Raw genomic sequence first — 15,890 nt, forward strand, 5'->3', positions numbered from 1 at the left:
TCAGCTGTCAGGTTGCCATTCCTGCCCAATGGTGACATCTCTGACGCTTAGGTTTTTTAAAAAACAATAAAATGAGTTGGTTGAAATTTTTAATCTCCAAGCTTTATTCTAGAGCTACAATGTTGATTTTAAAACAAACTCTAACCGTAGATGGTTCAGTGGATAGAGCATTGGCCTGAGGACCGAAAGGTCCTGGGTTCGATTCCAATCAAGGACACACATGTACCTCGGTTGCCCAGGCCTCGGTCAGGGCACATGCAGGAGGCAACCAATTGATGTGTTTCTCTCACGTCGATATTTTTCTCTGTCTTGCCCTTGCTCTAAAAAATCAATGGAAAAATATCTTTGGGTAAGGAACAAACAAACAAACAAAACCTCCAGTTACACTAGTAACAAAATAGATAAATAATTTATTCAAATTTACTTAAGAAATGTTTGTTGAGCATTGCCTATGTGCCAAGAATTGTCCTAAGTGCTAGTGATACAATAAGGCACAAAACAGGCAGCATAGATATTGAAATGAATTATGGTCAAAAAATAATTTAAATATTTGGAACAGAAAATTTAACTGCATCATAGAATTGTGTATATAAAGCAATACAGATTAGTTAGAAATAGCTCAAATGTAGTGGGTCCCAACTGAAATGAACCCTGCAGTGACACTGTGGCTAATGAGATCATCTTATATAATCTCATCATTGACGTGAGCTGTGTGGTGCACACTTACCCAGTCCACCCCAATTTGGCTCCATGTGGATTGGCGATCCCTTTCTTCCTCCCTTCCTTCCTTCCTGCCTTCTTTCCTTCCTCCCTTCCTCCCTCCCTCCCCCTCTCCCTCTCTCCCTGTCTCCCTCCCTCTCTCTGTCCCTGCCTGCCTTTTCTCTGCAAATTACTGGCGTGAAGTGCTGTATCATTACCTTTCTTATAACTGAAATGGAAATTGGCTTTAGAAGAAATCAAATTTCTCACTCCCAAATACTAACGCTGGCTGTCAATAAAAGGCATTAAGGGGGAAAAGATTACAGGAAAGCCATGTTTTATTTAAATTGACTTCAGATAGGGGCTTTTTGTTGCTATCGTTTTGTTCTTTTTTTCTTCTATAGTTTTCCCTCATCATTTACTGCTTAATATTTTCATGCTCTTTCTCATGTTCCACTTATAAAGGACTAAGATATTTGAAATAATAGCACTGCCACTATTTTATTTCTATCTTTTGAAATAAGAGAGTGTACAACTTTTAAGATATATCACACCAAAATTTTAATTGTCTTCAAGGATTAAGATGCTGATTCTGCCCCCAGTTCCAGTTCCAAAGATTAAAGGAATTGATCCAGATCTCTTCAAGGTAATTAATAAATTATCTAAGTTATAGATAACACTAATTGAATGATATCTGTAAAACATTGTCTTGTGTTGAGGGCTTTTGCAAGCTACATGTAACACATTCCATTTTTTGTACCTCTTCTGAAGAAAAAAAAAATTTAATATTACATCTTCTAAAATTATGTCTTATATATTTAAAAGTTCTTCACTAATACGTATTTTTACTATGTGGTTCTGTTACTCATGCCTTAATTATAACCATAATTATTCTCTTAATGTTATTTGTTAACTCACTTAAGCACTGTGAGTTTCTTTTCATAGATCTTCCTTTTCTTTCTGTTTCCTAGGAAGGAAAATTAGAAGAGGTGAACACCATCTTGGCCATTCATGACAACTACAAGCCTGAATTCTACAATGATGACTCTTGGGTTGAATTCATTGAGCTCGATATTGACGACCCTGATGAAAAGACTGAAGGGTCGGACACAGACAGACTCCTCAGCCATGACCATCAGAAATTACTTAACATCCTAGGGGCGAAGGATGATGACTCTGGCCGAACCAGCTGTTACGACCCTGACATTCTGGAGGCTGACTTCCATGCCAGTGACGGGGGTGACGGTACCTCAGAGGCTGCTCAGCCACAGAGGTTAAAAGGGGAAGCAGATCTCTTGTGCCTTGACATGAAGAATCAAAACAACCCGCCTGGTAGGGACGCTCCCCCAGCGGCTGGGGAGCCTGGTGTTATCCTGGCAGAGGAAGGCAAAGCCAGACCGCTTCCCCTCGGTGAAACCGAGTCAGCTCACCACGCTGCCCATGCTCCGCTCCACAGTCCGAGTCCACTGGCAAACATTGACTTTTACGCCCAGGTGAGCGACATCACACCCGCAGGGAGTGTGGTCCTTTCCCCGGGCCAGAGGAATAAGGCAGGGATACCCCAGTGCGACGCGCACCCAGAGGTGGCCTCGCTCTGCCAAGCAAACTTCATCACGGACAGCGCCTACTTCTGCGAGGCAGACGCCAAAAAGTGCATCCCTGTGGCCCCTCACGTGGAGGTGGCAGCACGTGGAGAGCCGAGCTTTAACCAGGAAGACATTTACATCACCACGGAAAGCCTTACCACTACTGCCCGGAGGGCTGGGACAGCGGGACCGGCCCCGGGCTCCGCGATGCCCGTCCCTGACTATACCTCCATCCATATAGTCCAGTCTCCGCAGGGCCTGGTCCTCAACGCCACTGCCTTGCCCCGGCCGGACAAGGAGTTCCTCTCGTCGTGTGGCTACGTGAGCACAGACCAGCTGAACAACATCATGCCGTAGCCTGTCTTTGATTTCCCCTGAGCTAAGTATTTAATGGCCAAGAGAGGGCTGGGGCATGAATGCTTAAACCAAAACCATGTTTAAACCTTCTGGAACGGTGGGAGGGGGGTGGGCGGGGAGTGTGGATTCTAAATGCCTTTTCCTGAATTGTCGACACATGATATTAAAAGAAGAAGAAGAAAAAAAACAATCAGCTAGATATTCCCCTTGTGAATTGTAAATACCTTCAAGAATCGTCTCCAAGACTGTTTTGTGGCAGTGATCGTCCTGTTATTGTGGGTGTTCATTTTGTGATGCTGAGCTTTGAATGGCTGTGTCGTTAATGTCAAGTAAATCATGCTTTTTTTTTTTTGAAAAAGCGAAAAATCAGGTGGCCTTTGCAGTTCGGGAAACTCGAATGCGAATTAAAGCACAGGCTACTTTTTTACGTGATTGGGAGCTAAAATTATACGTAAGAGAACAAAAAATAGTTTGGATATGGAAAATTTTATTTTGACATAAAACTGATAAAGATATTTTTAATAATTTACACTTCAAGCATGGCTATTTTTTACTACACTGCCCACTGTGTCCTGAAGTTCACGGGGACCATCTGAAGACTGTAGCAACTGCAGTCTGAGGCTTTGGTCCCAGGCACCTAATGAAAACAAGCCAGTTTTTTACAAGGCCCTTTTGATACCTCCCCCAGCTCCTTACACACCTCCACAATGATTGTAGTTACCCACATCATTGGAACATGATGGTCTTAGCTGAATTTTTAAACAAATATTTGTTCATTTAGAAAACTTGAAAATGTTTGCACAGGCCAACTTTTCGTGAACCAAAAAAACAAACAGAAACCCCTTCCTGACCCAAATTTTGGTTCGTGTCAGAGCACTCCGTACTAGAAGTAGGACTTATAGCTGGTTCACACTGAGGAGGAAGAAGAAAACGCTAGAATCTGGGCAGCGGGCTGCCCTCAGACACAGCTGGGTTTTCTTCCCCAGTTACCTGAGAAGGGAATAGGTACAGGAAGCACTTTGTAAGTCGAAGCAGGTCGAAATGAAACTCACCGCATAATGGAGTAAGAAGTGTGAGAAATAGGTGTTTGTTTCACAGACAGTAGCCAGACACATACTCATTATTTATGTGAACGAGAAACAAGATTTTAAACCCCCACAGATAACTCCCAGTTTATTTGAGCCAATCGCAGAAACCGCCTTCCTCACCAAACCTCGTATAGGATTTATTTAAAATAGTAAAAGAAGTTTCATCATTTTTATTTCCCCTCTGAGTGCAATGATTGGCCTCTAAGCAGGGCGACTGAAGAAAAACCAGGGGCCTGAGTAATTTATGAATTATTGTTCGATCCCTTAGTAGCCTAACCATCATTCTTAGGAGCACTGGGATGGCTCCCCAAAAAGTTTATAGAAAAGAGAAGAATCTTATCTCAATGAAGAATACTTCTCACACTAAGTATTTTTTTAAAAGGTGAATGAAACTTTAAAGTTAGCTTTAACTTCAATAGTATTTGCCATTTAGCTCAGACCTTTTTAGGAAATAGCCTAATGGTTGGTAATTTTAAATTCCCTCTTTCTTGCAAGGACAGTGAAAAGCTGGAATTGGGTGTTTAAAGTTCAACATGTTACTTTGTAATAGATGTTTCATAGATTTTCTGCTACCTTGCTGCTATGGTTTTCAATAAGAGCTACATAATTTAGTTTCATATAAATTTCATGGACGTAGAACCTAATTCAACTTAAAACTGTGTGTTTGGGAAAACTATCTTACTATTTCACAATAGGCTGACAACATTTCTATCGCCAAAAATAGCTAAATACCTCAATCAGTCTCAGAATGTCGTTTTGGTACTTTGCTGGCCACACAAGCCATTATTCACTAGTATGACTAGTTGTGTCCTGCAATTTATATTTAACTTTCTTTATGTCTGTGGATTTTTTTCCTTCAAAGTTTAATAAATTTATTTTCTTGGATTCAAGATGGTATGCTTCTCTTGTCGACCCCACATGAAAAGCGTCCTTACCTAGGCTGCACACTGCGAGTTCTCATTGCAAGGAGATCTGAGCATGGTTGGTTTAAACACATTGGCACCAGGATGGTGCTGTTCAGTGTTTAGCACCAACCCATGCACCTGGAGGTCAGGGTTCAATTCCCGGTCAGGGCTCGATGCCCAATAGGGACTGTGCAGGAGGCAGCCGATGGGTGATTCTTATCATTGATGTTTTTACCTCTCTCTCCCTCTCCCTTTCTCTGAAATCAACAAAAACATATTTTAAGACCATAAAAAATAAACACATTGGCAATGGACGTGGGGATTTTTGTTCTGTGCAGAGGAGGCAGCTCCCGGCATCTCTCTATGAGGGATCAGGAACCAGACTCAAACATGCTGGGCTGCGGGTCTGTGACCTTAGGGGCTCCCAGAGCCGTGTGTGGGTCATTACGGTTTGCATGATGTGTGTGAGAATGAGCAGAGAGTGGGGCGTGAGCCTGTCGCCTGCAGGAGGAAATCAGCTCTCCCAGACCAGTCACACATCAACTACCTGTCACCAGGGGAAGCAGACAGAAATCAGGCCGGAGGGAGGCGGGAGGCAGGAGGGCAGGAGCCTGAGAGCCGTGGAGGCAGGAAGCTGACTCCTCCCGGGAGGCACCAGGCTCTTCCTACTAAGCCACAGCCTCGTCGTGCAGGCCGGGTCCTGGCGGCTGGAGTCTGGGATGGCTCTGAGAAGGCCAAGGAACCATCAGTCATTGCTTCAGCAAGTGGGATGCAAGCTGCCACCACCTTTCACAATCCCAGGGGGTTTGCATTCAATACAGAAAGAACGTTCTCTACCCACTGCCTTCTGCCGCGCGCGTTTGGAACACATGCTGCTTCAACGCCCAAAAAACAAAGGGTCGCCCTAACCGGTTTGGCTCAGTGGATAGAGCGTCAGCCTGTGGACTCAAGGGTCCCAGGTTCGATTCAGGTCAAGGGCATGTACCTTGGTTGTGGGCACATACCCAGTGGGGAGTGTGCAGGAGGCAGCTGAATCGATGTTTCTCTCTCATCAATGTTTCTAACTCTATCCCTCTCCCTTCCTCTCTGTAAAAAAATCAATAAAATATATTTAAAAAAACAAAAAACAAAGGGTCACCATTTTAAGCATCCAGTCTTTGGTAGTGTATGTTTATCATATAAACATACCTGGGGAGTCAGGAGTGAAGGGAAGGAAAGGCCCATCCCTTCCATGGACTGAAAAGGCACAATCCTTTCTGTTCCAGAGGGTTCATATCACGTTGAAGAGGGTTACACATGTGTTCCTGCGTTTAAGCTTCTCCAGGGTTCTAAGACACACGAACACCAAAATCTGTTCGTATGTTGCAATATTTACTTATGGACCTAGTTTTACACCAAAATTCTAATTGTCTTTTCATGTCACTAGATGTTACTTAATCCAAACTCAAATTCCCACAAAATGTGCCCCATCGCCTTTGCAGGCTTCCTGTTTAAGAGCTGAGTGTAAAGGGCACAGCTACTGAAAAAGAACTTGAACTTTGCTTAACATTCAAGCTCTGCTCCCGTGGACATCGAAGAAGAGTATTATGTCAACTATGTTACGTAGGCAAAAGTGCTCGTGTTTAAAATGATCTCTGACTGGCAAATTCCACCGGGATGGGGAGAAGCTCCTAATACCTGGAGATAAACCATACTTGCGACTTGAATATGGTGGCTTGTAATTGAGCATGTCCCCTATGGGGACCCTAGAAGCAATGCCTGTGGGTTTGCACCAAGAGCTGTTGGCTCCAATGAGTCATAGAACTTCTAAACCTGGGGGGGTGCGGGGGGCCTCCTTTAGTGCCCAATAGAACTCCTTTGCTCCAGAGCTGTCCGGCGGGGTGGATGGGGAAAGAAAACACTGGACAGCTGTATAAACAACCTGCGTGGACTGCTGCCATGACTACAACTGTAGAGCAGAAAGCCTGGTGCTGCCCTGTGCCACCTCCCTTCCTGTCCTGCATCCTCCTGAGTAGACTGCGGCCATGTGTGGTCTGTGGTCGTCTGGGGGATGTTGACTTGAACGTAAGAAGATCCCCCTGTGGATATAGCAGGAGACACAGCCACTCCTTGAACAAAGTGTGTGCCCCCAATCTCTGTCCTTGCTCATGCCCCCCCAACCGCTCCTGCTTACCAGTCCTGCCTGTTGACATTCACCTCATCTTTCATGGCGCAGCTCAGAGGTCTCCTTCATGAAGCCCCCCTGATTCCCGCCAACCTTAAGGGATCAGTCCCTCCTCTGAACCACTCACTCTGATGTCAGCTCACCTAACAATGCCTAGGATGAGTCTGCTAACATGGATTCTGGGACTTACCTGTTCCCTGAAATGTTCTTGAATGAGGGATTCTGTGATCAGGTAAGTTTGGGAAACACCCCATACTACACTTCCCTCTGGGAGAGCCAGGATGCCTGCTGACACTCTAAAGCTTCTACAGTTAAAAAAGAAGAAAAAAAAACCACCTGCTTAAACTTAATATTATTTCCCCCATTTACTTAACAATGTAAAATACGGTAAAGGAGTACCCATTATTATATCTATTCACACTTGGGAAAAGCTGCTCTAATTAGACCAGTAGGCCTGGCGCAAAATAAAGTTACAATAAATTTCAGGTGAATGTGAATCTGAACAAAGCGTCTTAGGTGATACCATTAAACTTACTTTCACAATACAAGTTCCTCAAAAATGAAAAGCAAAGGGAAACAAAATAAAGACAAACTACTACATCAACCTAAAAATTTTTTGCACAGCAAAGGAAACCATCAACAAAACGGAAAGACAACCCACTGAATGGGAGAAGATATTGGCCAATGGTACCTCCAATAAAGGATTAATATCCAGGAATTGATACAACTTAACACACAAAAAGAAACCAATTTGATTTAAAAAAAAAAAATAGGCAGAGAACCCAAATAAACATTTCTCCAAAGATGACATATAAATGGCCAACAGATATATGAAAAGATGCTCAACTTCACTAGTCATCAGGGAAACATAAATTAAAAGCACACTGAGATATCACCTCACACCCGTCAGAATGTCTTTCATCAATAAATCAACAAATAACAAGTGTTGGCAAGGATGTGGAGAAAAGGGAACCCTTGTGCACTATTGATGGGAATGCAAATTGGTGCAACCACTTTGGAAAGCAGTATGGAACTACCTCAAAAAATTAAAAATGGAACTGCCTTATGAACCAGTGATTCCTCTTCTCGTTATTTAACAAAGAAATTCAAAACACTGATTCAAAAAGATGGATGTACCCCTATGTTCACTGCAGCATTATTTACGGAAGCAACCCAAGTATCCATCGACAGATGAGTGAATAAAGAAGATGTGGTACATATATACAATGGAATATTACTCAGCAATAAAAAAGAATGAAATCTTGCTATCTCTGACATGAATGAACCCAGAGGGTATTATGCTAAGTGAAATAAGTCAGAGAAAGACAAGTACCATCTGATTTCACTTACATTTGAAATCTAAAAAAAAAACAAAAAAAAAACACCAAACTTACAGAAACAGAGAACAAATTGATGCTTACCAGATAGGAGGGCAGCTGGAGGACTAGATGAAGAAGGTGAAGGAATTAAGATGTACAAATTGGCACTTGTATAAACAGTCACAGGGATGTAATGTACAGTATAGGGAATATAGTTAACTAGAGGCCCATGCACGGATTCATGCACCGGTGGGGTTCCTTGGCCTGGCCTGCACCCTCTCTCAATCCAGGACCCCTTGGGGATGTCAAACTGCTGGTTTCAGCCCGATCCCCGCAGGCCAGGCCGAATGATCCCACTGGAGCACAAATCCATGCACCGGGCCTCTAGTATGAATATAAGATTTTTGGTTCATCTCTTCCAGCCCTCTTCCCTCCCCTCTTCCCTCTTAGATTCATCAGTCTGTTCCATGTTTCCATGCCTGTGCATTGAGCATCTGCCCCTGGTGGTCAGTGCGCATCATAGCTACCAGTGGAACAGTCCGTTAGGCTTTTATATATATAGAATAGAGGCCCGGTGCACAAAAATTTGTGCACTCGGAGGGGAGGGTGGTGTCCCTCAGCCCGGCCTGTGCCCTCTCGCAGTCTGGGACCCCTCGGGAGATAACGACCTGCTGGCTTAGGCCTGCTCCTGGGTGGCAGAGGGCAGGCCCAATCCCTAGGTGCAGCCCCTGGTCGGGCTCAGAGCAGGGCCAATTGGGGAGTTGGGGCGCTGCCCCTTGTCATGCACAGAGCATGGCGGATCAGGAGGTTGCGATGCCACCCTCAGTCACGCTCAGGGTGGGGCCGATTGGGGGGTTGGGGCACCGCCCCCTGTCACACTCAAGGCAGGATCGATGGGGAGGTTGCGGTGCCGCCCCCTGTCACGCATGGAGCAGGGCCAATCAGGGAGTTGGGACACTGCCCCCTGTCACTCACAGAGCAGGGCCCATCAGGGGGGTTGGGGCTCCGTACCCTGTCACGCACAGAGCAGGGTCGATCAGGGGGTTGGGGAGCTCCCTCCTGTCACACACAGAGCAGGGCTGATCAGGGGGTTGAGGAGCTCCCCCCATCACCTACGGAGTAGGGCCGATAGGGGAGTTGGGGCACTGCCCCCTGTCACACACAGAGCAGGGCGGATCAGGGGGTTGGGGCGCCGCACCCTGTCACACTCAGGGCAGGGATGATGGGGAGGTTATGGCTCTACCCCGTCACACACAGAGCAGGGCCCGTGGGGAGGGGTTGGCGTGCTGCACCCTGTCACAGAGCAGGGCCGATCAGGGGGTGCCTTCCCCTGTCAGGAACAGAGCAGGGCAGATAGGGAGGTTGTGGCCCCGCCCCCTGTCACACACAGAGCTGCAGGGCAATCAGGGGGTTTGGGCACTGCCCCCTGTCATGCTGATCCCTGTGCCGGGAGGCCTCGCAGCTCCACTGATCCCAGTGCTGGGAGGCATATTACCCTTTTACTATATAATATAGAGGCCTGGTGCACAGGTGGGGGCTGGCTGGTTTGCCCTGAAGGATGTCCTGGATCAGGGTGGGGGTCCCCACTGGGGTGCCTGGACAGCCTGGATGAGGGGATGCTGGCTGTTTGCAGCTGGTCACACACCCTTCAGGGTGGGGGTCCCCACTGGGGTGCCTGGCCAGTCTGGGTGAGGGCTGAGGGCTGTTTTCAGGCTGGCGGGTGACTGAAGCTCCCAACCGCTCCTTTTGTTCTTTTTTTTTATTCTGGGCCAGCTTTAGCTCTGAGTCTTGGCTCCAGCTCTTAGGCCTCGGTTGCTGAAAGCAGATATCTGGTTTGTTTGGGTTCTATAATCGAAACACTGTTTCAACTCCAGCTCTGAGATCCAGGCTGGCTGAAAGCAGGTTTCTGGGGTTTTGTTTAGCTTCTATATTTGTAACAATGTTTCAAACTGCAAGCCCAGAGGCCGGCAGCGGCAGGCGGGGAACATTGGAGTCCTCCGTCACTGAAGCAAGCAAACCTCATGTTCACTTCAAGCTGCCTGGCTGCCGGCCGCCATTTTGGCTGGCAGTTAATTTGCATATCGCCCTGATTAGCCAATGGGAAGGGTAGCGGAGGTATGGCTAATTACCATGTTTCTCTTTTATTAGATAGGATAATATTGTAATGTATGTAGTGCCAGGTGAGTACTAGACTTATTGGGGTGATCACTTCATAAGTTATATAAATGTCTAATCACTATGTTGTACACATAGTGAAACTAATATAATATTGTGTCAGGTGTAAGGAAAATTTTTTGGTTATCTATAATAATAAAAGCATAATATGCAAATGGACTGAATAGCCAAACAGCAGAATGACTATCCAGACGACCACACTATGACACGCACTGGCTCCAGGCCAGCCAAGGCAGGTTCGATGCGATTGGTCAGGGGGCCCCACCATCGCCCCATGATTGCCCTGCAGAGGGAAGCCCAGGCCACCGGCTGGCAGAGCAATCAATGGGGGGGAGGGGGGGCTCTGTGGAACCGGGGAACCGGGGGTGTGTGGCGGCAGACATGGGCAGTGCCAGGCCAAGAAGGGAGCGGGTGGGGGCCAGGGCTGTGAAGGTGGCAGCCGGGGGAAGGAAGGCCTACCCTTGCACGAATTTTATGCATTGGGTCTCTAGTAACAAATAAAATAAAAGGCAAAGCAAACTCAGTCTCAATCAGTGCACTGTGCATTCTGAACTCAGAGGCTACGACACTGAGACATGCTTACTCACTCTTCATGACGTGGAGGAAATTTGCTGGGAAGCTACAGAATATATATCTGTTCCACCTGAACAAAAATAATTCGGTCCTTACTGCTGTCTGCTGAGTTTTAAAAAATAAAATCACCCAGATGAAACTTCAAACATAATGGATTTTTGCACAGTAATCCCAGGAAGCAGTCTTTGTAAGGATATATAGAAAAGCAATTTTCTATTGATTAAAAAAAAAAAAGTCTACACGATTGCTCAGAGAGCATTAAGAGATGTTATCAGCATTTTCCGTAAGTATAAAATAATTTGTCAGGAAATTGTATGCACTTTGCCTTTCCCAATAGAACTGCAGTCAAAAATCCAAAGTGGAACGATTCTTATTGTTAGCTTTCCTTTAGATGGTACCATATGTTGAAAATGATTCACATAGGATTTTGATATTATGAAAGCACTTTCATATCTATTTTTTTAAAACATAACAAATCTGTGTTACAGGCAAGCTAGACATTACTTTTAACATTTTGCAGGAGAGAAAAATCAAAGCTCAGAAAACCTAAGAGATTCTCCAAGAGTTATTTAACTAGTAAGTGATAAAGCCAGGACAAAAACACAGACCTTCTGACTAGTCAGAAGCCTAAGACCAGCGTAAGCTATAACACTACTTGATGGAGGAGAGCTCCTGATCCTGTTCACAATGTGGAGAAAATGAAGAATTGATCATTTTATAATACCTATGGGTCCCAAGAACTACCTGCTAAAGATAAAAGGCTCTTTTTCTGATAAGCATAACCAGTGGTGTGCTAGTTCATGTTTAACAACCAGTTCTCCAGGAGGCGGGCTGTGCCCAGATTTATAACATTTGCCAATTTCCACAGTGTAAATGCTCCCAAAGTGGCTGATTTTAAGTTATCAGTGTTTCATCCCTGAACACAAAGTTGAGAAGTGATTGTGCAATCAGCTCTCATAAGACAATATGAATGACTGCAGCACACCACCGAATCTATACAACTTTATAATTCCATCCAATAGATGACACTTTTTATAGTGGCTAGTAGCACTTCTACCTAACATTAAGCACTTGCCATGTGCCAGACTCTGTTCTAAGCACTTCACATACATGGACTTATTTCAATCCTTACAACAATCTAATGAGGTAAATCCTGCAATTCTATTATTCTCAGTTTACTGAAATGGAAACTGAGGCACACATAATTAAGTTGACTGAAGTCACAGAATTACTAGATATTAGCGCCAGGATGCAAACACACACACTCTAGCTCTAGAGCCCATGCTGTAAGCTCAGGGCTGTTCTACTTCCATGAAGCAGACATCTTCATTTACGTTTCATTTACCACAGTCAGTTCTTCATCTGCCAAGTGCCCTGCCTCACTACTGAGTGTGGCAAGAAGAGTTTCAGGAGGAATCCTTGATCTTACCAAGTCAAAGCAGGGACAAGTAATCTTGAAGGGAAAGTTGGTGATGCATGGTTAAATGTCATGTAGAAAATAATCTAATTTTTTTTTTATGGTTTGGATGCATGTGAGGGAACTGGAGTTTCTACTTCTCTCATCTTTGAAGAGCACATATTGGAGAAGTTAGATGTCATCACAGACGACAAGCACAACAGGCTCAATCTGTCCCGTGGAATGAATGACTGACACAGGCGCAGGCTGCCCGACAGTCTATGATCTGCTTGAATCTCTGAGCACCAGAAGCAGTGGTTGATGGCAGATAATTCATTGCTGTGGCAAAAAAAAAAACAACAACCTAGACCACAGTAAGTAAGGATATTTTCATCATATCTTACCTGCATTTTTATAAGTGCTAATTATGAGTGATGACATAGATTCATAAATGTCTTATAGCTATGAGCTTTAATGTTTTAACTCACCTTAAATGACTGCTGAATTTTGTAGTCCTAAAAGTATGTCATCTAAAAGTTTAAATATTTTAAATGACAACCAAATGTTAAGACAAAATTAATATGATAACACCTTACACCTAACTTGCATTTCTTCACTAACTTTAGCCAAGTGTTTTCACATAAAGTTTAATGTCTATTTTATTTACTTGGGAGGTAGCTGAAAGAGTTATGCTCCTCTCAGAGTTGAGACAAAAAACTTAATTAACTTGTCTAGGGCCACACAACTAGTTAAAATATCTGCAAGTAAAACTCTCATCTCCTCACTAAAAGTTCTGTGAAGTTCTGTGTTCTTTCCTCATGTAAACTATATGAACTTGTGTGTATGTATGGGTGTGTTATATGAGAGATTTATGATATATACATCAAAATGTTAATAATAGTTACCTCTGGCAAGTAAACATGGGTGTTTAAAGTATTTTATTTTTCATTTGATTTAATTTCCTGCATTTTCTATAATGAATGTTTATTATTTTAGAGTTATAAAATAATATGTGACATATTTTTAGATTTCTACTGAAATATATTCCTATCATGTATCTCTTTCTCCCAAAAGTCAAAATGCAGGGAAATAAACTTGAGAGTTCTAGTTTGTGAGGCTTTCTTCTCAGTCAAGGGTTTCCTATTTTGCTGTTCCTATTATTTTAACCTCTTTTAAAATTTTGTAAATTGTTGTGTTCAGTTGCATGAGCAGTGCTTAGCGGGTTAAACCCAGGGTATTGCAAAATCTAGGATTTTCCCAGCAGCTTAACTTATTGGGACTGTTCAGGATGATTGTTGGCACACAAATCTGTAATTATTCACAATAGAGGGAATCTTCGTAAAATGAAAATGTCATCAGTGGTCCTGCTCAGAAATGAGACTTGGAAGTCTCTGAAATACCCACAACCCATTCTCTTATTAACACCCTCCTTCCACCTTTTAGTCCAGGGTCTGATCATCTCACGCCTCAGTCTCCTAGACTGCCGCCTTGTTTGCTTCAGATTCAGAAAGCCATCTTTTACCTAATTTGAAAGAGTATTATTTCTCAAAAATGGCAATACATTTTTTTAAAGTCAATCTCCTTTCCATGGTGGATAGCTTGCACTCTATCATGTTTCAAATAATAGCAATCACTCAGCCTTTGCTGCCCAAAATACCCTCCAAAACTTAGTGGTTTAAGACAACCAGCATCTATTCGCTCGCAGGTTGGGGGTCGGCTATGTGGGCAGGACCCAGCTGGGCAGTTTTTCTGCCTGTGTCAGCTATTCATCCAGTGAGGCTCACTCAGTCATTCATCGGCTGTCAGCTGGTGGCTTGGCTGGCGCCGGATGACCTGGGATGGACACACTTACCTACCGGGCATTTGGCAGGCTGTGGACGCTACAGTGGCGCAACTCAGGCTTGTTCACCTGGTGGGAGTGAAAAAAGATGGCAGGGAAGTGTGCAAAGCCGCTTGAGGCCTAGGCTAGGAACTCTCATGGCACCTCTTCTTCTGCAATGGGCTGGGGCAATGTAGATTAAAGGGATGAGGAAATAGACCCACCTTTCGAGGACAGGAGTTCCAGTGAATTTTTGGCCATTTTTAATCCACCAACCCCTTCTGGGGAGCATGCCCCTGCCAGCCCTTCTCCCTCTTCTCCCCCCGCCCCCGGCCCCCACCCCTCCGATGCAGGCAAGCATCTCCTAAATTCTAAGTGACCCCAGGAGGCTTGCAGCCAGGGGGAGTAACCCCTGAAACTGTCCCCACATCCCCCTTTTATCTGACTTCCCAGTGAGACAAAGCAGCCCAGCCTAGCTTCTCCAGTGGCTTCTTCCATGCCCTTCCTTGTTTCATTGTCCTGCGTGTGGTTGGCTGTGACCAATAAATTCCTGCTTGTTTTGCTGAAAAAGAAAAAAAAAGTAAAGAAGTGTCTAATGACAAAACTAAAACAAGTTAGTAGTGAGTTTACTGGTTTTTATTCAAGGGAAAACAATCCGTGGATTGGGCACGCACAGGGCCTCCCAAGCAGTGGGGCCCGCCGCCAGAGGGATTTTGTTTCTAGAGCGTTAGGACTGGCTCGAAGGGCGGGGATTTCCTTCTAAGGCCAGCAGGTCCTGTAGTCCAGGGTGAGGTGAGCTCACTGAGGCTGAGTTGAAGGAAGATCAGTGGTCTCTGTTAGCTTTCCTTCCAGGTGTTTCCTTTACGTGCAGGCTGACTTAGGTTTAGATTTGTGACCTGGGCTGGCTGAGCCATGGGGGTGACATCCAGTGTATGGGTCCCAATATGCAAATCGACTTTATCAGAAGCAAAGGAAGTCCCTTCTTAGCTACACAGCCAGGCTCTCAGAGTAACTCAACAGTCACCCTAACTCCTACCTTCCTCAGAGGCATTCATCTGGTACTCGCCTCCCCCCCCCCCCCCCCCGCCCCCCATCCCCACCCCCGCCACCTCAGTCATCCCGCCTAGTTCTGTGGCTCTGGCTCTTTTTCAATATTTTCCCTTTATTTCCTGACTCAGCCTGAGAGAGGCGTCCTTATTGGGCCAGGGCCAGGCCATGCAGCGATCCCTCTCAGGCAGTCCCCACACTAAGTCACCTCCAGAGGGCGCTGCCAGTATAGAGCGTTCTGATTCCCAAAGAGGAGAGGAGCATCAGCAAGACCTCCTGCATAGACCGCAGCCAGTCACCTGCTGACACTATCTTTTTACTTACTCAGCCTGGACAATGCGCGCGCAGGCTTTAGAACAGGCGCAGACCTGCAAGAATTACCTCCACTGTAAAAGCTCCCCACGCCTCCCCAGGCGGAATCAGCAGCTGGCCCCTCTGTGGTCTTGTGTTTTCTCGATTTCTGGACTAGCTGCATTTTGTAGTACTATAGTGAACAAACACTGGGGCAGGGGGCAAGGGGATAGAAACATCTCTGGTAGGCAACATAAGCTCAGACTGCAGGTTCCTGGAAGGTGCCTCTTGTATTTATCTCTAAAGGCTTTGACATACAGTCATTGACTAAGCCGCATAGTCTCACAAAGCTGGCAAATTAATTGATTAATTAAACAAGGAAGCCATTAGACCAGTGGCTCTCAACCTTCCTAATGCCACGACCCTTTAATACAGTTCCTCATGTTGTGGTGACCCCAATTTCATTGTTAC

The 15,890-nt window shown here is 45.0% G+C and overlaps 1 protein-coding gene across 4 annotated transcripts in view; it reads left to right on the forward strand.

Annotated features, from left to right (window-relative positions):
• GHR (growth hormone receptor) overlaps positions 1-4,620 on the forward strand; it is a 206,012-nt gene extending 201,392 nt beyond the window's left edge. For all 4 annotated transcript variants that reach the window (XM_036309526.1, XM_036309527.1, XM_036309528.1 and 1 more), the window contains 2 exons: positions 1,276-1,345; positions 1,671-4,620. In XM_036309526.1, the coding sequence (XP_036165419.1) occupies positions 1,276-1,345; positions 1,671-2,642 (1,042 nt within the window). In that variant the 3' untranslated portion in view covers positions 2,643-4,620. The remainder of the gene's footprint in view (positions 1-1,275; positions 1,346-1,670) is intronic.
• The last annotated feature ends 11,270 nt before the right edge of the window (positions 4,621-15,890 follow it).

Source organism: Myotis myotis, unplaced genomic scaffold, assembly GCF_014108235.1.
Source record: "Myotis myotis isolate mMyoMyo1 unplaced genomic scaffold, mMyoMyo1.p scaffold_m19_p_5, whole genome shotgun sequence".
NCBI classification, from domain to species: Eukaryota; Metazoa; Chordata; class Mammalia; order Chiroptera; family Vespertilionidae; genus Myotis; species Myotis myotis.